Source organism: Equus przewalskii, chromosome 21, assembly GCF_037783145.1.
Source record: "Equus przewalskii isolate Varuska chromosome 21, EquPr2, whole genome shotgun sequence".
Taxonomy (NCBI): domain Eukaryota; kingdom Metazoa; phylum Chordata; class Mammalia; order Perissodactyla; family Equidae; genus Equus; species Equus przewalskii.
The window spans coordinates 25,128,371-25,152,715 of NC_091851.1; the positions used below are offsets into that span (position 1 = coordinate 25,128,371).

At 48.8% G+C, this 24,345-nt stretch overlaps 1 protein-coding gene and 1 long non-coding RNA gene across 3 annotated transcripts; one reads left to right on the forward strand and one right to left on the reverse strand.

Annotated features, from left to right (window-relative positions):
- Nucleotides 1-2,779: 2,779 nt before the first annotated feature.
- Nucleotides 2,780-19,917, reverse strand: LOC103542298 (adenosylhomocysteinase-like). 2 transcript variants are annotated; one of them, XM_070588073.1, is made up of 10 exons: nt 19,784-19,917; nt 14,224-14,414; nt 13,010-13,085; nt 11,287-11,436; nt 10,063-10,175; nt 9,390-9,597; nt 9,211-9,298; nt 8,996-9,113; nt 7,649-7,843; nt 2,780-3,686 (listed from the first exon to the last, which is right to left on the reverse strand). In XM_070588073.1, exons 1-10 carry the CDS (start codon nt 19,809-19,811, stop codon nt 3,555-3,557), a joined length of 1,299 nt encoding a protein of 432 aa, XP_070444174.1. In that variant the 5' UTR covers nt 19,812-19,917; the 3' UTR covers nt 2,780-3,554. The 2 variants fall into 2 exon arrangements, with proteins under 2 accessions (XP_070444174.1, XP_070444175.1); XM_070588074.1 differs by lacking the exon at nt 19,784-19,917 and adding an exon at nt 16,642-16,806.
- A 33-nt stretch (nt 19,918-19,950) lies between these two features.
- Nucleotides 19,951-24,073, forward strand: LOC139078057 (uncharacterized). Its single transcript, XR_011530789.1, has 2 exons — nt 19,951-20,306; nt 20,581-24,073. It is a non-coding gene; the product is annotated as an uncharacterized lncRNA (long non-coding RNA).
- Nucleotides 24,074-24,345: the final 272 nt, after the last annotated feature.

The window sequence follows — 24,345 nt, forward strand, 5'->3', positions numbered from 1 at the left end:
AGCTAGGCCAGGCCTGATACTGTAGGACCCTTGGACAATTCCTTCTTTCCCCATGAAGTTTTGATGGGGGACCCCGGACATCAGGAATAGGGGGTTAAGGGAGTAGGAGACCCATCATCTCTCATGGTAGGTACCTGGTCAGTGTCACACATGTGACAGATTAGCAGACCTAAGATCAGAGGTAAGGCTGAGACCAGATGTGAAAGGAGAGGGTGTTTTTTAAAAAAGCCAGAAAAGGTTCTGCAGGACGTCTCCAAAGAGAAAAGGAAAAGGCAGGGATAACAGAAACCAGAACCCCTGGGGGACAGGAGGTGGGGGGCGGCATGGGATCTCACAGCAAGAAACATCTGGAAAGGAATTTCCTGTCATGTCCAGGATTTTCGCCATAAGCATCTTTGCTGTAAGCAGTTTTGCTACAAGGATTTCCTGTGTCTGGGAGGAGACAGACTCGAGGGGACGGGAGTGTGCTTCCCCATGGGCAGGGGCCACTTGGAGGGAGTAGCATGGCTGCTGTCCACACAAGACCCTTAACCTCTCTGGCTCAGATGTACAGCATCTTGCCCTTGTTTTCTACCGAGAAGTCATTGTCCCAAGGCTACCATGGTAGAGGAGCTGAGCCGGGCACTGTAGGCAGCACTGTCTGGTGGCAGCCTTGCGTTTAGGGGACCTGGGTTACACTCCCAGATTTATTGTTCCAAGTGAAACCAGGCTCCTTTCCTCCAAATCTGGGCCTGGGGATATGGAAAGAGCTGGAATTTGGGTCTCAGACAGTCCTACCTAGTACAAGAGCCAGCTCACTATCTCAGAGTGTTTCTTGAACTGTAAAACAGGAATTCAAGACTCTACAAGGTTATCATAAGGAATAAATAAGAGCTTACTTAGCACAAAGGCACCAATTAGGTGTAAAAGAAATGGTGGTATGAGGTAGTAGATCTCGGACTGTTTTGAACATTTGTGTCGAGATCACTTCAAAGTTGACTCCCATGTCATTTGTTGCTAACAATAGCTGAAGTACCAGTTTGTAAATTTATAGTCATGTCATATCATGTATGTATGTAACCTAATGCAACTTCAACTATATGCATGCAGGGGGAAAAAATGCCTTTAGAACTTCACGTGAGCCCTGACTTAGTGCAGTTTTCAAAAATAAGTAGAGCAAATGAGGCCTTCATTGTAGCACTCAGGTGCATTTGCACTCAAATAGGAGAAGAGGGAGAATTACAACGCCAGATACAGCCAAGGGTGTGCCAAGCACGACGCTATGGACTTAAGGTGGGAAAGCTGATCTGTGAGGAAGGGTCAGCCTCAACCTCCATCTCCTCACATTCCCTTGTTTATTCAACTCAACTCTGAAGGAGGAAGAAATACTAAAAAGAGCCCCAACCCTCTACCTTCTGTCGAAACATCATGCCTTAAGTGGAGCAATCTTCACTTAAATACTCCCCGTTTGTCTCACATGAGAGCATGGCCCCGGACGCAGACCAACCTGAGTTGCAGTCCAGGCATCACCACTTACTGTATGATCTTGGGTCAGGCCACTTGGCCTCTCTCAACCTCCCTGCTCACTAGTAACAAGGGCGTAATAATACTACCTCACAGCCAGGGGCTAAGAATACAAAAAGGAACAAGCCACAAGTGTGGACTGTTCAGTCAACTAGAGACATTTCAGGAGTCTATGCAGCTCAAGGATTAAAAGTAAGGTCTCATCCTGGTGTTCAAGGCCCCTCCTTCCTGTCCCCCAGGCCACCTTTCTAGCCCGCTATCTCATAGCTCGCCCTGTAATAGAGCCAAACCTCCTGCCTCCTAACTCACTCTTGCTTAATCTGTTCTGCTGCCTGGAATGCCCTGGCCTTCAATTCCTATTAAAAATCTTCAGTTCTTTCAAAATCCATTTCAAGCACCGCCTCTCCCTTGCTCCCTTTTTCCTACTGCTGCCGGGCACTGGACTCTGAGACTGCGCAGAGAAGGGGAAGTGGCAACAGATGGCAAAGCTGTTCATGTGCCTGCCTTGTCCCTCTAGCTTGAGATTCCCAGAAGGCTGGCGTTAGGCCTAAAACATCCCAGCATCCCCATCAGGCCTGCCATTCAGTCGATGACCCTTAGAAGAGTCTCTAGTTATCCTTCCCACGTGGGTTCTTGTTTTTCTTTCAACTCCAAGACCAGAACAGCAGTTCAGTAAATGACCATTCAGGCAAGTAGGAGGGAGCCCAACTTCCCACCCGCCTTCCCATGACTTGAATCATGATGAGGCCTCTTATAAACTGTGTGACTTTAAGAAACATACTTAACCTCTATGAGGCTCCATTCTCATCTATGAAATTAGGATAATATCACTAAGCTTGTTTTGAGAATAAAGAAAATCAACTGCAAAGCACCTAGCACCCAGTAGGTGTTCAATAAACAACAGTCCCCCTAGGAGCACTGGATCAATCCAAAGTGGAAATGGATAGAATAAGAAAATATGAATTGGAACAGAAAATATAAGATCAAGGAAATAAATACAAACAGTTTTACAATAAATATAAATAGGTTAAATTGAGCTATTAAATGACAGTCTCAGGTTGGTTTAAAAAACAGGCTGTTCACAAGTGACATACATGAAGAGATAAGAGTTCTCTCTTCACTTTACCCACCCTTCCAAGCCCAAGGGTTTGCCTGCAGCCTTTATCACCCCACACTGCAGACAATCCCTCGTCTTCATCAGCACACAACTATTACCCCATGCTCATGCCATACATTGTTGGCAATGGATTATCTATATAATAAAAGCTCAAAATTCTTTTAGGTACAAAATATTTATTTACCCACCTTCCTACTCTTTTAACATTATAAAATTATAGAACAAATTAATCTCTTTTTGACCTAGAGTTGTGACAGGAACCACCATGTTACAATGTGGAGGCAGATTTATGCATGTATTTGTTTTTCTGGGCCCTCTCAGCCTCTGCCTGTCATTTTTCTTGTCTTTTCTTGACTATCCCTTAACAGTATATTCTAACCCCTGTAGAACAGGGACTGAAAGTACCAACCTCACTGTTCTGAGGTTTAAGAGAATACCCAGCTCTAAGCCAAGCTCTTAGGAACATTCACACTCCAACAGTTCCTCCCTGTCCTTTGATATAGCTCCTTCTCATCTGTCACGGGCTGAAGAACCAGTGAACCTATAAACCAAGAATATGAGTATCAAGTCCACAGGCCAGGTAGGGACCTAGATGGTAAAGTGAATGGGTTTTGTGACCATCACTGCCAACTTCCAGCCTAAGCAACGACTGATGGAGTGAGCAGTTCCAAAACCCCCGAGCTCATGGTTCCCTGTGGGTATCTCCCATGTACCTCCACCACGACAAGGCTTGGGCAAGGGCTTCTCAATTCCCCCTGTCAAACTTAGAAGAGAATGAGGGATGCAGCAGAGGCCAAAAACTGAGTGACCAACCCATGAAGTTGATGGAGGACATTAACAAACCAAACTCAAAGTTGGTACCATTTGCTCTTGGGGAGGAGAGGTGGAATCTGGGCAAGGGCGGCAGCGGGAAGGCTAAGGACAGGCCTGATTCTCAGTAGCGGTAGTGATCTGGCTTGAAGGGGCCATCACGGGGCACGCCCAGGTACTGGGCCTGCTTCTCAGTCAGCTTGGTCAGCTTCACGTTCAGCTTGCCCAGGTGGGCTTCAGCCACGGCTTCATCCAGCTGGGGAGAAACAAAGGAAGACCTGGAATCAGTGCCATGCTTTGGGACCGCTTACCTGCATCCAGCTGCCAACAGAGGTAAGAACTATTCTGTTGTGGTATCTGCCATGTGTGTTATGCATATTACCTCATTCTATCCTCACAGCCAGCCTCAGTGGATGTATTGTTTTGGGCTGCCCAGTTCCCCTTCCTCCAGAGGGAACCATGCTACATCCTCCCATCCAAGAAGCCCTGGTACGACTATCAATTACATGTCCTTCCACGCCCTCCACCAACCCAAGCAGCTAACCAAAATGCTTCGCTGGAACTTATCCATGGACAGGATATATTTTCCATGACAGGTAGAGACAGGGGCTCTCCCATTCCACTGGGATTCCTAAACAGGGAGGGTGTCAGTCTCTCCCCACCAGTGGCAAATCTATTTGACAAATGAAGTGAATATAGAGAGAAAAAAAAGAGCCAAGAGACAGAAAAAGTCAGCTCTGACACTGAATCTCTGGATCCAGTGTCTGAAACGTAGCCTCCTCCATTACATAGCCAAGAGAGTTCCTGTTTAGATTAAACTGCTTGTGGGTGTTTTAAAATACGTCCTTAAATTCTTTGTCTAGAAATTCATAATACTCCTCCCCTCAAGAGATGGAGCCTGATTCCTCACCCCTTGAGTTACTCACTTCTAACGAACAGAATGAAGCAGAGGCGATGGTGTATGACTTGGACACTAGGTCCTAAAGGGCGTGCAGCTTCTTCCTTTGCTCTCTCCCTGGATCACTCACTTTGGGGCAGGCCAGCTGCCATCTCTTGAGGACACTAAAGCGGCCCTATGCAGATACCCACGTGGCAAGGAGCTGAGACCTCCTGCCAACAGTGATGTGAAGTGGATCTTCCAGCTCCAGTGAAGCCTTCAGATGGCTGCAGCCCTGGCTGACATCTTGATCGCAAGCCCATGAAGGACCTTGAGTCAGACCCTCCAGCTAAGCTGCTCTCAAATTCCTGACCCACAAAAACTGAAAAGTTTATTGTTTTAAGCCACTGAGTTTGGGGGTTAAACTGTTATAAAGCAACACATTACTAATACACTAGTTTGAACAGAGTTTCTATCTACCACTTGCCACCAAAAGGAACCTGACTAATAAAATTGCCATCTCCTCTTACAAATGTGGAAATCAGGTTCAGAAAGGTGGAATGACTTGTCCAAAGTCACACAACTAGTTAATGACAGAGCTAGGATTTGAACCCGGGTCCATCCGGCTCCAAAGTCCCAACACTTGTCTCAAACATCCCTACTTATGGCCTCCAAAGCAGCTTTGAAGAGAGAGAACAGAAACCAAAGAGGACAGAGGCTGGGGTTAGACAAGGCCAATTTCCAAGTCTCACCAGTGCTGAAATGCATAAAAGGGCCCTGAAAAGAAGAGCATGTGGTTGCAGTTAGACAAGGGGCTCTCACTTTCTCAGGTTCTAGCTCTGGGCAGGGCCTCTTTCTACCCCTACGGTCCCAAGCCCCATCCCATGATGGCCTGACAGCCTTTGACGACACCCCAGCCCAGAGAGCTTTACATTCCCAAGTGGTTTCAGATCTACTGCCTCACTACAGCCTCACAACAACCCTAAGAAGGAGGGCAGGATTTATCCTTCTAGCTAGCGGATGAAGAAACTGGGGAGAGGCAAAGGCAGGAGCAGAGCCCAAGACCACATCAGGTCTCGAGGCAGAAGGAAGGTCTCCAGTCCCAGAGGACACTGAATCCTCCTTCACTTGGCCTGGCCTAAGCCAGAACATCCTTCCTTCTCCCTGCACCCTGCACCCAGAAGGCAGTGTGTCACAATGGTTAACAACTTGGACAGACAGAGCTGGGTTCTACTCTGGCCTAATACTTGACAGCTGTGGGGGCAAGTCAATTCCGAACCTTAGTTTCCTTATTGGCAGGATGGATGGCTCACGGCTGTTACACTGAAAATCAGTGACCTCCAGAGTGCTTGGTGCAAGTAGGTACCTTAATAAATGGTGGCTGCTCTGTCGTTGTTTATCAAGGTACCTAATCCCTCGCCCACACGTTGCATGTGAGGCATGAAGCCTGTCCCCAGTCCATGTCTTAGCAGTGATGGAGGAAGGAAGTCGGGTTGGGTCAAGGTGTTGGGGTAGGAGGTGAGATGTTTTCCTTTTTACTTCCAATTCTGGCCTCATTTCAAAGCCCAGCTCAATTTCTCTCTATATTCACAGCCATATTTCCTCCAACTGGGATCAGATGAAGGTCAAATGAGACTTTTTTAAAACCCCACAACAAGCCTGGGGACCTGGCAGGCTGCACAGAATGGGATAGCCTTCAAGGCCCTTACGGGTAAAACATCTAGACTGGCAAGAGAGCACCTAAGGAAGACTACGGGGAAAGGAGCTGGCTGGCTCTGAGGACAGACACCCAGGCCTCTTCCTACTTCTTATGAGTTGGCAGAACCAAGTTTTCAAGGGGTGGGAGAGGTAGTATGTAGACTCCATCACAGCCTGTCCAGTAGCCAAAGGCTGAAGAGTAAGACCTACGCTTAATATTTAGCTGATAAGGAAACTGAGGCCCAGACAGGCTAAGCAGCAAAGCCAAGTTCACCCACAAACCTGGCAAAAAGAGCCAAGACTAAAACAGCCATTCTGACCCCTTGGGATGGGCATGTTGCATGGAGTTTCATGAGGAGCACTGGATTTGACATCAGAGGACTCCATTGTCATGGTGACCCTGACCACACACCCACAGCGTGTCAGGTGCCATGCTCCGTGTATTAGTGGCATCATCTCATTCCAAGGTCACAATCCTGAAGCCTGCAGGCTGCATTCGGCTTACAGACATGTCCAAGTGGACTCACCTGGTTATTTTTAAAAACTGCAACGAGTTGCCTATATTTCAAAATTGAATATTTCACACAAACATCTTGATATCTGGCTTTCCTTGAAATGTCAGTGTAACTGTTAATAACAGGCTCCTAATCAATCACTAATCTATATTAACCTAGCTGAGGCACTGCTGTAAAAAGTGTGTTTCCCTAAAGGGCTGCAATTGACGTGCCTCAGCAGTCTTCAAATCTGATATGGAACTTTGCTGACCTGGGTATGAGTTATTTTCCAGGAACCAAGACGAATGAGGAGGCCGCCCATGATGGAAACCCATTGTTAGAAGAGGAAATAACATCAGACCCTGCCAGCAACACAAGAGACAAAAAGTCTAGAGAGTGAATGCTAGAAATAACTAGACCCCCTCCTTATTCTGCTTTTCTCCCTATATAACTGCCTCAAGATTTTGTACTTACTCAAGGTAGCCTTTGGGACATGAGTCCGCCGTGTTTCAATTATGTTGACTAGTCAAATAAAAACCCCTTTCTCAACTGCCAACTTGTCTTGCAATTGACTAGCACCATGTTGCAGTGAGCAGAATGAGCCCTTGCTCGGTTATACCAGGAGCCCTGGTCCAATGGACCCAGATTTCAGGTTGATGACAGGCAGCCAGCCCCTTCAGCTGGGGCATGTTTTCTTCGGTCAGTTCCCACCCAGCCCACTTCACTCATTTACCTGCCCAATCCCATGTGGGATTTGTGACCCCTAATCTAAGGAAATCCTCACAATCCTTAAAGGAGGTACTATTCCTCGTTATACAGGTAACGAAACAGAGGCACAGAGAAGTTAAGTAACTTGCCCCAGTTATACAGCTTCTAAGTGGTAAGGCTGAGATTTAAACCTGGGTGTATTTCACTCCAAAGCCCATGCTCTTCTTACCACCCAGCCCTGCTACTCCTGGGGGCCATCCCCCACTTTGGGCCTCAGTTTCCTCTTCCGTTACATGGAGAGAATGATTTCTGCCCTGTGGAGAATCCTATGAGGATCTCTAAGAGGGTAGAGGCGAGCACTTTATGATCTCTGGCAAACCCTGTGTGGAGAGCCCAGGGTTGGACACGTGACCCTCGCCCTGCGGTGGAGGGGGAACCCACCTTCTTGGGCAGGAAGTGGACCCCAACAGGGTACTTGTCTGGGTGGGTCCACAGCTCAATCTGCGCCAGCACCTGGTTGGTGAAGGAGTTGCTCATCACAAAGCTGGGGTGGCCCATGGCACAGCCCAGGTTGACCAGCTGGCCCTCAGCCAGCAAGATGATGCGGCGCCCATTCTTCAGCCAGTAGCGGTCCACCTGCAAGTGGGCAGAGCAGTGCTGAGGGCTCGTGGGGCACTGCTCCCAGTGTCCACTCCTGCCTCATCCTACCCTCTGGTCCAGCAGGCTTCCCTGCCTCCAACAGTGCCCATGAAAGGGCCTGGCATACACAGTTCATAATAAGAGCCAATGTTTATTAAGCAACTCTAAATTGCAGACCTCACAAGTCTGCTGTGAGAATTTAAAAACCTGACGTGTAAAGCACTTGACACATGGCTTGGCACATACTAAGTACTTGGTAAGTATTAGTTAATGCTGTTATCATTATTATTATCATTATCTTTATCATTATTATTATTATTGCCATGAGCCATGGGCTAAGAGCATACACATAACTATACATATATGCATATATATATATACACACACACACATACAAATAAAAATATTTCTATAGGGGGCCAGCCCCAATGCCGAGGGGTTAAGTTCACATGCTCTGGTATGGCAGCCTGGGGTCGCCGGTTCAGATCCAGGATGCAGATGTACACATTGCTCACCAAGCCATGCTGTGGTGGCATCCCACATAGAAGAACTAGAATGACTTACAACTAGGATATACAACTATGGACTGGGGCATCGGGGATAAAAAAAAAAAGATTGGTAACAGATGTTAGCTCAGGGCCAACCTTCCACACCAAAAGCATACCTTTAAAACATATGTATATATTCATATACATACACACACACAGATAACTATCCCATTTAATCCTAATAACAACCCTATGACTTAAGTGCTACTATTATCCCCATTTCACAGATAAAGAAACTGAAGTCTCAAGGGTTAGGTCATTTGTCTAGAGCCATACACTATGAAGTGGCTGCAATCTGAGCGTGGACAGTCTGAGGACAGAGCCCAAGTTCTCAGTTACCACACTTAGTGAAAGCTGAGTGCAGTGGTCCTCAACCACAGCTGCACATCAAATCATCTTCAGAGCTTTAAAGAAATGGAGGTGGCTTGGCCTGGCTCCGAGATTCCTATTTAAGTGGCCCTGAACCAGGCCCTCCTCCTCCCCAGCCCACTGTCCGTGTTGCCAGACCCTCCGCATCCGCCCTCCTTCGTGGCCAGCCCACGAGCATGCCCGCCTCAGCCCTCCATCTGCCCACCCTGCTGGCAGGGCTGGGGCTTCTCACCTGGGGCTTGATGTTCACCTTCTCCACCGCATTCTCATTCAGCCACTTGACATCAATCTCCACGTCAAATTGTCCGATGTTGCACACAATGGCATCATCCTTCATCTGCTCAAAGTGTCTGTGGCGAGCCCAAGCCCATGGAAGACTGTCAGGGACAAGAGCTGCCCCAAGCCCGCCCCTCCCTCGTTCCCCAGGACCCTCCACCTGGTACCTACCGGCCAAGGATGATGTCAACACAGCCCGTGGTGGTGACAAAGATGTTGCCCTCCCGACAGGCCTCATCCATAGTGGTCACCTCATAGCCTGTATAGAGACAGTGACCGTGGGTCATGCAGGGTGGTCTGGCCCCTCCTCTGGACCCAGTGGCTGACAGCCAACCCTCGCCCTATCATACCCTCCATGGCAGCCTGCAGTGCGTTGATGGGGTCGATCTCTGTGATGACGACGCGGGCCCCAAAACCCCTCAGGGCCTGGGCACAGCCCTTGCCCACGTCGCCATAGCCCGCTACCACCGCCACCTTGCCCGCAATCATCACGTCTGTGGCCCGCTTGATGCCATCTATGAGGGACTCTCGGCAGCCATACAGGTTGTCAAACTTGCTCTGAAAGGAGAGGGGGCAAGGGGGCGATGGGGGCAGGCAAGGCCCTGGGGCCTCAGACCCACTCTCAGCATCTCAGCCTGGTGAGCCTCGGGCTGATCACCTCCTGTGACTTCTCCCCAACAGCTAACACCCATATGCCCCTCGCCCTCATCGGCCCCAGGACCTCCTTGCCAGCCATTCTCTGCTGGTCCAGAAGGCTTCCTGAGGATCAGTTACTAGGAGAGATTGCACAGTCAAAGAATCTGCTTCACTTTAAAGCAGTGGATGCCCAGCTCTGAGGCTCACTGTGTAGCTCTTTCCCTCTTTAGGGCACTCATTACTCTCAGTCTACAACCCCCCCACCCCCCGCCACATAAGGGCTTCAAGTCTCTAGTCTGCAGCCTTCCCAGCAGCCACTCTTCAAGAGTCTACTCCTGAGCAGCACTGGGAGCCAACAGCTGGAGCTGCCACTGTCCCATGGCTTACCTTGGTGACAGAGTCGTTGACATTAATGGCAGGCACCTTCAGGATCCCACTAGCCATCATCTTGTAGAGGTTGTGGATCCCCGCCGTGGTCTCCTCGGAGATGCCTCGGATGCCTTAACAAGGGCAGACGGGATGAGCTTCAGGCCCGGAAGGGGCTGCCCAAAGGACTGGGGATCTCTGGGATGAGGCCCTGAGAGCCTACACCTGAACTCACCCAAACTCCTCAACTTTGCCTCCTAAAAAGCCACTCCTCTATCTGGGTTCTCATCTCTGTGACTCTGTGACTGATACCACAGTCCACCCAGTCAGCCAGGTCAGCGTGAATAAAGAGTGGCACCAGCACCAGTCCTAGCAATTCTACCTCCCAACCATTCCGGAACTCCCCATTCCCATTGCCACTGCCCTAGTCCCTGCCACCATCATTTCTTGCCTGATCTCTCAGCCACAACCCATCCTCCACACAGCAGATATTTTTTTTTTAAGATTTTATTTTTCCTTTTTCTCCCAAAGCCCCCTGGTACATAGTTGTGTATTTTTAGTTGTGGGTCCTTCTAGTTGTGGCATGTGGGATGCCGCCTCAGCATGGCTTTATGAGCAGTGTCATCTCCATGCCCAGGATTTGAACTGGCGAAACCCTGGGCCGCCGAAGCAGAGCACACGAACTTAACCACTCGGCCACAGGGCTGCCCCCAGCAGACATTTTTAACATGGATATTTCAGAGAAGTCTTTTCAAAACCCTCCAACTACTCCCTCTGCTCTCAGGATTAAGCCAAATTCTTTTCTCTTGGCCTGTTAAGTCCTCACACATCTGGTCTTCATGAATGCTCCAGCCAAACCCTGGCTTCCTTTCTCTTTCCTGAATAATCAGTCATCCCTTCCTGCTTCATGGCCTTGGCACTCACTGCCTCCCTCCCCTCAACTTTCCTCTCTGACCTGCTTTTAGAAAGCTGACTCCTTTCCCAGCTGTTTCCAGCCCTGGCCCTGTGTTTGCCCATGGGCCATAGTCACATCAGCCAGGCCTCCCCCAGCCACGCTACCCCCACACCATCAGAAGTCAGGATCCCAGGCCCCAACATGTCTACGGAAGCCTGCTGTCCTCACATCTTCCATAGAATCTGCTGCCCGAGGCACTGGGGGTCCTGCCAGACCTGCTGCTTTTACATGGGCAAGCAGGCCCCGTCTAAACCACCAGCACCCAGAGCCCAGCCACCTGCCCTGCTCACCTGACAGGAGCTGCGGGTACTTGGTATGGATGAGGTTGGTGAGGTCACTGCCGTCGTCCAGAATCATGTTGAGGGGCCCGTCCTTGAAGTACAGCGTCTGCTCAATGCACCACACGTACTCCTCATCTGTCTCTCCCTTCCAGGCATACACTGGGGGGTGAGTGGCACATCAGCACCTGCCCTCCCCACTGGCACCCGCTCCAGGGAACCACCTGGGCAGAGCCAATACCATCTGCTTCCTATTTCCCATCCCCAGCCACCTCCGGCCCCTCTGAGGACTCTGCGGTGGTAAGAACACAGCCTGGAGCCAGACAGATCTGAGTTCCAATCCTGGTTCTGGACTCGCCAGCTGTATGACTTTGGGCAAAGCACTTCACTTCTCTGAGCCTCCCTTTCCTCATCTGTAAATGGGGCTCACAGTAGTATGGATTAAGTCAGACAGAGGCCAAGTCCGGTCCCCCAGATATAGGTATGTGGATATAATTATTTCCTTTCCCAATCTCTTCTGCCTGGGCCCCAAGAACTGGGGCATCAACCTACAGTGACCACCCACAACGTCTGCTGCTGGGAGGGGGATGCTGGAGGGGCAGGGTGCCACTCAGGTGGACCTACAAGGCAAGATCCAAGGTTCACTATTTACTGAAAATACTCGAGGGTCCAGCAGTCTCTGTGGCGGCTGGCCTCAGGCAAAGCCTGCCCAAAAATTTACTAATAGCAGCTACTATATATGGGGCACTTTCTCTGCCAGACATTACTCTCACTGCTTCATGCCCCACCTCATTTTTCTTCACAGAAACCCTACGAGGCAGGCATTACATCATCATCATCATCATCATTTACAGATGCCCAGAGGGGCTAAGAGGTCCCCAGCTCACTCAGTATGGCATTTCAGAGCAGGCATCAGAACCCAGGGCTCCTGACCACCAGCCCAGGTTCTTCCCATCATCCAGTATGAGGAGACACAGATGTAGGGATCCCATGAACCTCCTGCGAGCAAAGGACACGGATCAAGCAGGGCCAGCTGCCCCTCACCCTAACTGGGGCAGTAAATGGTCTTGATAAAACGGCCTTTCCCAGAAAAGGGCCATGAGAAACAATCGAGGCTGAAGAGCAGGAGACATGCCTATCCAGCCCTGGTCAGTCTCTGGAGGCGTCCTCCTGACCCTTACGCCTTCACCTGAGGTTGGCTAGAAGACCTCCTGAGTGTCCAATTTAATCACCATAAGAGATAAGCACTCCCGGCCCCAGGCCCAGGCCAACACGTACCCATTTCTCTAGCAGCTTATGAAAGTCCCTCTTTAGTCCTGGTCCCTCCCCAGTCCCATAGACCATCAGACTCTCAGCTATAGAACACTGGGGCTCATTTTCTGCCCAGTGTCCCTCCTCAATTCTTTTGGAAACAGATCGACATCCTTTCTTTAAGGAAGGAACTTAAGTTCCTTTCTTTAAGGAACTTCCCCTCTATGCTCTCTACTCCCCCAAGCATAAGATCCCACTCTTCCTGGTCACAACTTGAACTGGGCCAATAAACACCTCCCATAGGATTTTAGATGACCAGTAGGCCAAAAAGCTCTTTCCTATGGGTCACTAGGCTAGGATTCTGGGGCCATGACTCTTCTCCTCTGTAATAGGGAAGCCGGTCACTGTGAGTCAGTGAAGCAAACAAGGAGAAGCAGAGCCCCTTCATGCATTCCCACATCGTCAAGCAGCAAGCAGGACTCACCTGGAATGCCGGTCTTGGCAATGGCGGCCGCTGCATGGTCCTGGGTAGAGAAGATGTTGCAGCTGGACCACTGCACCTGGAAAAGCCAGCAAGACAAAACTGTGGTCGCAGATGGCTCAGAAGCACCAGGGTCACTGGACAGGGATGAGGAAAAGCCCTGGAGTCCGGGGTGAAAGGCTTGGGATCTAGGCCCAGCCAGCTCGCAACCATAGGCTGGGGACCCGGGTAAGTGGATGGGAGCCAGAGCAGTGACAAGACTTGACTGACATTTTAAAACATCTTTCTGGTGCTGTGCGGAGGGGAAAGGGCTCCACAGGGAAGCAAGGAGACAAGTGAAGAAGCTGTTGTAAGAGTTCAGACAAGAAATGCAACAGTAGCGGTGGAGGTGATGACCGGTGTATTTTGAAGGCTGAGCCCACAGGATTTGCTGCAGGATTAGTTGCTGGAGTTTGAGAGACAGTCAGGGATGACTCCAGGCTCTTGAACTGAAACAACCTGGAAGGTTAGAGTTTCCACTTGCTTACACGGGGAAGCCTGCAGGAAGGGGAGGCGGGTAAGAAATCATGAGTTGGTTTGGACGTGTTGAGGTTGACATGTCCATTAGACCTCCAAGTGGAGATGACAATCAGCTGTTGGATATACAAGTCTGGAGTTCTGGGGAGAAGTCCAGGCTGGTACATATTTTGGAGTCATCATCATATAGACAGTGTTTAAAGCCATAAAATCAGAGCACCCAGAGTGTGAATGTTGAAAAGAAAGAAGAGGTCCAAGGACTAAGCCCTGGTGAACTCAGTTAGATTTGGCTGCTCTGCCCAGCCCACTCTTTAGGAAACCATCTTGCTTGGAGACTCCTGGAGAGATAGGAAGAGCTGTCAATCACTGGTACACATAACGCAGGCTGAACCAACCAGAGCACACCATCCTTCCGGCAGCCATGATTGGCCCAGGGCAAGCACATGGCCCCGGGAGGGCCAATGAGAGTCACCCCTTAATTGACACAGTGGGACACTGGGGTTGAGTTTTCCTAGCAGGGCTCCTCAGTCAGGAGGCTGTGAATTAAGGGCAGTCAGATGCTATCTTCCCAGTCAGGGAGAAAATGTGCAGAATAGTCACCACCAGGGGTGGCACTAACTGTGACAAGGCTGGACGCCCTGCTGGGCCTCAAGAGGTACCACCTGGACTTCTCCGCCCCCCACAACACCTTCCAGCCTCACCTCAGCACCCAGGGCGACAAGGGTCTCAATAAGGACGGCTGTCTGCACAGTCATGTGCAGGCAGCCTGCGATGCGGGCGCCCTTCAGTGGCTTGGAGGCCGAGTACATCTCCCGCATGCGCATCAGGCCTGGCATCTCGTTCTCTGCGATGTCGATAGCCTTGCGTCCCCAGGAGGCCAGGCTGATGTCAGCTGCAGGGACAGGATGGATGGGAGTTCATGAGCAGTCTCATCCAATAACATGGAGCACCGCGACTCGTCGCTCATCCTAGACTCGAAATACTAGGCCGAGCAATGTGGTCACTGCAGTCTCTGACTCTTTCAACCAGGACTTACGGAGCTGGGGCAGTCGAAAAAGAAAGACATGGTCCCTGCCTAACCGCAGCTTACAGCCTTGTGGGAGAACACATTTCATCAAAGAATCACACAGTAACCGAAAATTACAACACAAGGAAGGTGCCCTCTTGAAAAACAGCTATCGCCCTACCTATACCTCCCAAAACCCTTTCTGCTGCCACCTAACAACCTCCTCACTCCCTAAAGATTTTAGCTCCTGGCTCTCCAAGTTCCAAGTCATCACTCTTGGTGACTCCAACACTCATAAATGATATTATTAAACACCTTGGATGCAACACAGTTCCTTGATCCTCTTGAAGATATGAAAACCCTTCTTCCCCACTCCTGATGTTTCTTTCCACATGGAGGGAACTCATTTATGCAGGAACACTCTTAACCTCTGTCTGCCCCAGGGGAGGTAGAGTGCCACCTCTGATTAGCAAACTTGAGGGGAATAAACTGGTCATGCTCAGTTCAGCTCACTTTTGCAAGCAAGCAGCAGCCAGCCTGCCTCCAGGAAGCACGTTCTTCCTCACAGAGACCTACTCAGGCCCACCTTACCTGTAACTAGTGGGTACTGCTGAATTTGGGGTTCAGTTAGCAGGATCATTGGATTTGGAAACTAACACACACTCTGGCATCGATGTTATTAGTAATGAAAGTTAAATTTTGGCTTCTATCTGCCACCCCAAATGTCTCAAATTTGTCCAAATTCTCAGGCAGGAAAGGATACTATTATGAGCGCTCACTATCTCAATAGTTTTCTTGCTGATAATCTCACCCTCCCTTCCCTGCCACACTAGCCATTCCTAAGGTCAGTGTTTGCAAGCTTCCCTGTGAAGACTCATCTGGCAAGCTTGTAGATCTCCCCTGGAAAATCAGATTCAGTATGTGTAGGACGGAGCCTGGCAGTCCTGGTGATTTTTATCTTTAGGGAAGCTCAGATCCTGCCAACCACCCAGGGGGGTGAAGGGTGTGAGGAAAAGGATTGCAGAGAATTTAATACAGTAATAACCAATAAAACCGATTAAGTCGGTCTGCTTCCTACGGCACATCTAAACAATTTCAGAGATGACATACTCCTCCCCGGATGAGAGGGACTACTCTCACTCTGCCTCAACACACACCCTCTCCCCCTATCATCCCCCAACCCCACCCCCGCCCACCTCGGCAGGCCATCTCCTATGATACTCTCCCTTGGAAATCTCCATTTCAAGCAACGGTGTCTCATCTTCCCAACCCTCTGCCTCTAGAGCCCCAACTCCAAGAAGCCTGCAGAACCTCTAATCTGTTAAGCCTACTGATTAACACTGTCCCCCACCACACCCCTGCATGTTCTCACCTTCTTCCTCCACAGTTTAAGATTACAGTGTCCCTTCTACCTCTTGTCCTCTGAAAACTCCTTGGCAAAACTTCCACTCCAGTTAAAGCCAACCCTCCAGTGCACCCAAGCCACTGTGCCCAGCAGGAGGAAAATCACAACCACATCAAGAGGTCTCATTTGTTAAGATCACAAATCTCAAGGGACACTCCAGCAATCTCATTACATTTTCTTAGTAAATTTACTTTCCTTTTCTACTCTCTCCAAACCTCTCATACTGTTCCTCATCAATGATGACCTCACTTCACAATTCATTGAGAAGAATTCAGAACTGTGCCACTTTTCCTCCATGGAATCCCCCAGTTCTCTTCATCTGTAGCTACAGTCTGGGCATTCTTTTGTTGCAATAGACGAGCTGTCCCTGCTCCATGAGGCCTGATCCCGTATCCTTTCACCTCCTTGCAGACTTCACTACTCCACTGAAACTGTTCTTCTCAAGTCTCTGAAGAGCCACCTGATCCCCACATCTAAGGGTCAATCACCTATGTTCATGTTGCTCCCTGAGGTGCTGATTCCACTAATTACTCCCTCCTTCTGAGACCTTTTCTTTTCTTGGCTCCTATGCCTGGCCTTCTATGTTTTCCTCCTCCTGACTGTCTCCTCCTCCTCTAACTGACTCATGTTTGGAAGCCCTCGGGGCTCCATCATCTCCCTCTTTAACTCTTACCAGATGAACTCATCCCACCTTACGGCTTTAAATACCTTCTCCACAGGAATGACTCCCATATATTTATCTTCAGCCCAAACTTCTCCCCTGAACTTGAGACTCTTGTAATCCAACTGCCTATTCAGTACCTCCACTTGGATGCCCAATTGGATCTATTATGTGATAAATTTGAGTCCTTGTGACTCCTTGCGCCACCCCACAAAACTTGTTACTCCACCAATCTTCCTATTTTAGGAAATGAAACCACCATTGCATCAGCCGCTCTAGCCAAAAGCTTACAAGATTTCCTGATTCCTCTGCTTCCCTTTCACCCCCTTTCAACCCATCAGCACATTGTTGGGTCAATGTCCCAAATGTATAAGCAATCCAACCACATCTCACCACTGTCATCTAAACCACATCTCAGTTGGACTGCTGAAGCTGCCTCTTCACTGGGGTTCCTGCTCCCACACACACTGCTCTCCCCACAAAAGCCAGAGGAAGGAAGGTTTTAAAATTTAATTTATATCATCTCCATTCTTCTACTAAAGTAAAAACCATACAAACCTCCAATGGCTTCCCCTTGTCACAAATAAAGTCCTAACTCCTGACACAGCTTTAGAGCCCTACACCCATGGCTGCCACCCTCCTCCCCCATCGCTCCATCCTCTTCTCCACCTCACTAGCTCAGCCACATGACCTCTTTTGTCTTCAGACCAGCTAAACTCATTATCACCTCAGGGTTTTAACCCAAATAGTTCTCTTAGCTGGAAGGCTCTTCCCCAAGCCCCTGAGACTGTATGTGGCACACAATGGATGCCCACTAAAAACATGGAGCCAGGAAGGAACTTGGTATATTGCTGCTGTAGGAACAGAGTGCACCAGGGTGACTCTAGCAGAGGGAGTAAAATGGGGAGTCAGGATTTTACTCCTAATGACGTGGGAAGCCTACAGAGTGTTAAGGGGAATATTATGACCAGATTTGTCTTTTGAAAGCCCCTTTGGCTGCTGCAGGGATCTGTGGAGCAAAACACCCAGAGATCTGTGAGGAGGGGGACCAGAAGTGGGGTGGTGGCTGTGGAGACACAGAAGTGGAGAGATCTCCTCACTTACAAAACGGAGACAATAATACTACATTATCTCTACATGCATGTCTGTCCCACCCTCGTCCTCGAGTCACCTTTGTATCTCCAGTGCCCAGCAGGGCCTGACACAGAGAAAGGGTCAACAAATGTTTACTGACCATATCTGTTGTTAGGACTGAATGAGAGAAGGTGCATGAAAGGCGCTGACATGGGACAGGGGTGGCAAAAAGCTGAAATAAATCTGAACCTAGTCCAACTCCCAGAATTCACCAATGAGGAAAGGCCACAGAGGGGTTTGCCCCAGGTTCCGTAGGCAGTCGATGGTGGCCAGACAGAGCTAGAGCCAGAAGCCCTTCTCAAGGCTCCTGGGAGGGCCCAGCAGTAGTGGACAATGGGGTCTGTCCTGTCCTGCTAAGCACCACCCCCTCCACTACCACCTGGCCTTCTAGCTAAACATAACTCCTTCACTGCCCTCAGGACAGCAGTGCCACCCTCAAGAGTCTTCCGTGGATTCCTCAACTCCAAGAGCATAGGAGGGTCTGGGGCTCCAAACTGGGGCTTTTGGTGCCCAGGGAAACCGAGGACCTGCAGGGGTTGCAGGAACACCTGCCCCAGGACAAGCCAAGAGGAATACAAACACCCTGATCCTCAGTTTCTTCATGTGTAAAGTGGGAATAATCATCCCTAACCTTGCGATGAGTCCTGAGGGTTAAAGGAGATGCCATACGGGCAAGGTCTGGCACAGTATGCCCTCCCGGATGGGGGCTTCGTTCCTCCAACCCTACCCCACCAGTCTCCCCAGCTTCCTACTGCAGCCTGATTTCCTCCCACACAACTCGGTACCCTCAACTCTGACATTCTGACCTCTCCACAGTACAACAAGGCCCCTTTCCAGCTCTGCCACTGATGCGACCTCAGCTTAACCTTTCTGGGCTTCAGATTCATCATCCAAACAACAGGGACAACAGTATACTCCAGACACTGCTTGATAAGCTACTATTTTGATTATTAGAGAATTTTTGCAAGTCATTTCCTATCAGGCCTCAGTTTCTTTCTTGGTATACTAGGATAATGTCCATCTCTAAAGATCATTCTCTAAACACATGCAAATCACCAGACACACAGCAAGTGCTCCATAAATGCTGATGCCTTCCTCCAGGTTCAGTGGTGTCTTGAAGTTACTCAAAGACTGCTAGCCAGCATGAACTGTTTTTTGCTCAAAGTTCATTAGGGTTGTTCCCAGTGTGTTCACTTGTATACACTGGTGAAAAGGCGTGCTCAGAGGCCTACACGGCCAGGGTTCACATCCTGCTCCAACACCTGTAAGATCATGGCTAAGTTACCTTTATTGCTGTGTCTCAGTATACTCAAAGCAAAATAAGAAATAGTCCCTACCCTAAAGAGCTGTGAGAATAAAATGAATTAATCTATAACAAAGGTAGAAAGTGGTGCCCACCCCCAGTAATATTCAGTAAGCCTTTAACTTATGTCAGTCTTCGATCCCAAGACAGCAGAATTTTTCTAACCACTCCAAATTTTCCAGAGTATCTCTGTACGACTGTCCCTGTTGGTCAGGCAGGTGACCCCAGAGGTTGACCAACAAGTCCAAAGTCCCCAGAAAGCTGGACCACTGGCGGCCCGGTCTCAGGCTCGCTCTCCAGGCCTCTCTTCACACCCTTCGGAGCTCCAGTGCCCTGGCCTCCCATGAAAGAGGTTCAGAGAGAGGGGGGCACTTGTTCGGGACCACCTAGCCGCACAGGGGGCTGGTCCACACCCGGGAGGCAGGATCCGAGCCTCCTAGTGCAGGTGGGGGCAGGTACCAGCGCTCCCAAGCCGCGGCCAGGTGCACGAACCCCACCCGGCTCTGCTGGCTCGGGAACACGCCCCCAGTTCTCTGCACCGCAGCCCGTGCCGCGGCAGGCTGCCTCGCGGGGCACGCCAGGACTCCGCGCCTGCCTCCGACGACCCGCTCAGCGCGATACGAGAACTCCAACCCCCAAGCGGTCTCAGGCAGCCAGGATCGTTTCACGCCGGCGATTCAAGGGAGTCCTGAGTGCCCCGGATTGGCTCGGCGGGCGCGGAGGAGCGCCCGGCTGCACGTCCTGGAACTCACCGACTTTGTAGGGCAGTTTGTCCGACATGCTGGCGGCACTTCTGCAGGCAGTGATGGACACAAGACAAAGTCGCCCAGGCCTAGGACTGAGGGCGCGTCCCGAGCGGGCGGCACCGGCGCCTTTAAATACCTTCCTCTAGTTTGCATATTCATAAGTTCCGCGGCAGATAAGCGGTCCGGGGCGGGACCCAACGCAAGGGGGCGGGGCCGGAACGGACGTCGATCCCAGCTAAGACGAAACCAGATGCTATCTGGGGCTTTCCTTCGTCTCTCCGCCCGGGGTCGCGAAGGGAGCTTGGCCAGAGGCCTGAGAGCGAATCCGAGATCATTCTTTCTTTTACTCATTCAGCCAATGAATCCGATGTCAAAACCGAGTGGAACTGAAATTCCAACCAATTCACTTCCCGGAGCTTCGATTTTCTCATCTAGAAATGGGCCGAATGATAACCTATCACAGAGGTTATAAGTAAAGTTGCAATATGTCAGTCACCTAGCACATCCCAGAGCTTCCACCATCCTCCAGGTAACCACTATCCTGAGTTTAGGTAAATTTGTATGCATTTTTATACTCTTACTACATATGGGTAAATCGTTAAATGCCTCATAGAATTCTTTTGTTTAAAACCTTTATATCAATGGTGCCGTACTGTACTTATCCTTCTGCAACTTTTTTCTGTCAATGCTGTATTTGTAAGAGTCGTGCATGTAGCTTGAAAGTATTCATCTTTGCTACTGTATAGTATTTTATTGTATACATTCCATGATTAATTTATCTGTTCTCCTATTTACTGATTCAGGTTGTATCCAGTCTGCCATTATTGCATCCATGAAGCAATGAACATTGTCTCTGAGTGCCCATGAGTGGGTGTCTCTGGGACGTAAGTGTACCTAGGGGTGGAGTTTCTGGGCTGAAGGCACATTTGAAGCTTTCCTAGGTACTGCCAAATTGCTCTCCAAGGTAGCTTTACTGACCCTCCCACCAGCAGTGTCTCAGACGACCTGTTGCTCCACATCTCTGTCACCACTTGTCAGTCTGACCCAAATTTTTGTTAACCTGATGGATGTGAAAATGTCTCCTTATGTTTTTAATTGGCCACCCGAAGACCCTTTAACATCTCTGCAGGAATCCTTCCCCCAACCTCCACCCAGCTGCTATCCCATCTCATTCCTCCCCTTCCCATTCTTTTTAAGAGTTGTCCTATTCTGCGTCTGCACTTTTTCAGCTCCCACTGAGTCCTCAGCTGTGTGGCCTCCACCCCCAGGTCTCTGCTGAACCTGCTGCAGCCAAGGTCATCAGGGAACTTGGCTGAATCCAGTGGATATGCCTCAGCCTGCGTCCCAACCCACCTCCCTGTTCTGCTGCATCCATGTGCCCTTGTCTTCCACTTTCCTCTCCTCCCACTGTTCCCCTGGTTCCTTCTCTGGCCATAGCAACTTCCTCCTCCTCCTCTAGTGCCTTCAAGGATTGGTGATCCTTTTTGCTCTTACTCGGCTCCATCTTCCTGGGCCGTCTGACCCACACTTAGGGCTTTTGTGACCACTTCTATCCAGTTGAGCCGTGTGTCCGTGGAATGAAACACTGCCTTACCCCAGAAGCCTCCTGTTCCTTTCTCAATCGCATGCCTCCTCTCCCCACCCCTGGAGTTAACCACTACAGTGAATTTTGTCTTAATCCTTCCTTTGCTTTTCTTAATTGCTTTTACTACCTATGAGACTATCCCTAAACAGTACGTTGTTTAGGGATGACTTTTTTGCCTTTGTAAAAATGAAATCATACTGTTTATGTTCTTCTGCAACTTACTTTTCTCTTTCATCTTTACTTTTGAGAGTCATTCATGTAGATGCTGTAGCTGTGGTTTATTTATTTTCATTTCTGTATAAACCAGTTATTTATTCATTCTATTGTTGATGCAGGTTAGGTTGTTTCCATTTTTTGCTACTATAAGAATACTGCTCTAACATTCTTCTGTGTATATATAGGTGCATATATCTAGGAGTCAAATTGGTTGAACAGATATGTGCATGTCCAGCTTAACTAGGTAATTTGAAACTGTCTCCCAAAGTAGTTGCATCAGTCTATACTCCCGCCAACAATGGATAAAACTTCTTGTTCTGGGGCCAGCCCAGTGGCGCAGCGGTTAAGTACGCACGTTCCACTTCGGCGGCCCGGTGTTCGCTGGTTCAGATCCCGGGTGCAGACATGGCACCGCATAACAAGGCATGCTGTGGTAGGCGTCCCCACATATAAAGTAGAGGAAGATGGGCACGAATGTTAGCTCAGGGCCAGTCTTCCTCAGAAAAAAGAGGAGGATTGGCAGATGTTAGCTCAGGGCTAATCTTCCTCAGGGAAAAAAAAAAAAACAATTAAAAAACCCCACAAACCTTATTGTTCTGTGCCCTTATCACCACTTACTATTATCAAATTTTATTTTTTGCCAATCTGGCAGATATGAAGTAATATCTCATTGTGGTTTTAATTTGCACTTCTTTGACTGCTAATAAGGTTGAGGATCTATTCATGTTGTTATTATAACCCACCTAGGCTTCTTTCTTTGAAAACTCCCATTCATGTCTTTGCTCATTTAAAAATAGGTGGTTTGTTTTTACTGTAGGGGAGGAAGAACATTTCCTCTTCCTACTCTAGGTCCTTCTCGATGGGCTACAAATTAAATTGACATGAGACAGAATAACAGGAGAAAATCCAGCAAAGCTTTATAACATGTATACATGGGAGAGACTCAGGAAAAGGGAAAAAAATCACCAAAATCATGGAGGCTCTCATCTTAAATACCATCTTCAGCTAAAGGCAAAGGAGGATGTTGGGGGGTGGTGCGGTTAGTTTGGCACTACAAAGGGGAGGAAGGCAACCCACGTGGAAGTAGAAAAGCAAATGTTTGATAAATAGAAATTTGGTAAGAGTGGGCTTAGCAAGGATCCTCCCAACCTACCAGATACCCAGAGTTATCTATGGTGATGGCCTGTCCTGGGGACAGGCCTTTATCTTAAATTTCTTTTAGGCAGTTAGAGGGAAAGTCAAAGTTTCTTTCAGAGTCTTTTGTTCTTAAAAATAATCAAGGCAAGGGAGTGACATCAGCATCATGGCAGAGTGAACTTGCCCGGGACTCTCTCCCTTCCAACATACAACAAAAAGGGGCATCAGTGCTCCAACAGAGGACATCCTAACACAAGACAAAAAAGTTGGAGAGACATGCAGCCACACAATGGAGGGTGAAGAGGCTGGAGCCCCTCTTGGAGGAGCTGGAATGGGGTAAGAGAAAACTTCACTCCCTCCACTAAAGACTGTGATTGTGACTGCAGGAGGATCCATGAGGGAAGGAGTGGGGGAGGAGAACGCTCATTTGCAGAAACAAGGACTCCCTAGGGCCCTTGCAGCCTAGAGGGAAGCCCTCTAATGGGGCAGACATTTTTGCGGGGGGTGACGTCATCAAGGCAACACCCCAGGAAAGAGGTTGAAACAGTAATCAAAAGCATCCCAAAGAATAAAACCCCAGAACCAGGCAGCTTCCCTGGGGAATTCTACCAAACTTTCAGAGAGGATTTAAGATCTGTCCTTCTCAAGCTATTCCAAAAACTTAGGGAAGATGGAACACTTCCTAACACATTCTGTGAGGCCAACATCACTCTGATACCAAAGCCTGACAAGGACAACACAAAAAAGGAAAACTACAGGCCAAAATCGCTGATGAACATAGATGCAAAAATCCTCAACAAAATATTGGAAACCCGAATACAGCGAAACATCAAAAGGTCATCATGATCAAGTGGGATTTATTCCAGGGACATGGGGATGGTTCAACATCCGCAAATCAATCAAGGTGATAGCCCACATCAACAAATTGAGGAATAAAAGTCACATGATCATCTCAACAGATGCAGAGGAAGCATTTGACAAGATCCAACAGCCATTTATGATAAAAACTCTTAACAAAATGGGGATAGAAGGAAATTACCTCAACATAATAAAGGTCTTATATAACAAACTCACAGCCAACATCATACTCAATGGGCAAAAACTGAGTGCCATCACCCTGAAAACAGGAACGAGACAAGGATGCCATCTATCACCACTCTTATTCAACATAGTACTGGAGGTTCTGGCCAAAGCAATTAGGCAAGAGAAGGGAATAAAGGGAATCCAAACAGGGAGTGAAGAACTGAAGCTCTCGCTATTTGTAGACAACATGATCTTATATAGAGAAAACCCCAAAGAATTCATTGGAAAACTAATAGAAATAACAACTACAATAAAGTTGCAGCATTCAAAATCAACTTACAAAAATCAGTTCCTTTTCTATACTCCAATAATGAACTTACAGAAAGAGAACTCAAGAATACAATTCCATTTGCAATTGCAACTAAAAGAGTAAAATACCAAGGAATAAATTTAGACCTTCTATTTCTATTCATTGTTAATCCTAAAAATGGAAAGGGAATTAAGTTCTTCTAGTATTTAGTAAATGGATTGACACCAATACCCTCATTTGGTGTGTATCTGACCTGTGTCTGAGGCTCAGTGTCATGTGAGGTAGCAGAGACTTCCT

What these genes read in the sequence shown, in the direction of transcription:
- LOC103542298 (XM_070588073.1), bottom strand. Translation starts at nt 19,811, where the DNA reads ATGTCGGACAAACTGCCCTACAAAGTCG. An exon ending in TTGTCGCCCTGGGTGCTGAG is followed by an intron (nt 13,086 to 14,223) that starts GTGAGGCTGGAA and finishes TGGCTTTTCCAG; the next exon opens with GTGCAGTGGTCCAGCTGCAA. An exon ending in GTTGACATCATCCTTGGCCG is followed by an intron (nt 9,114 to 9,210) that starts GTAGGTACCAGG and finishes GGCTCGCCACAG; the next exon opens with ACACTTTGAGCAGATGAAGG.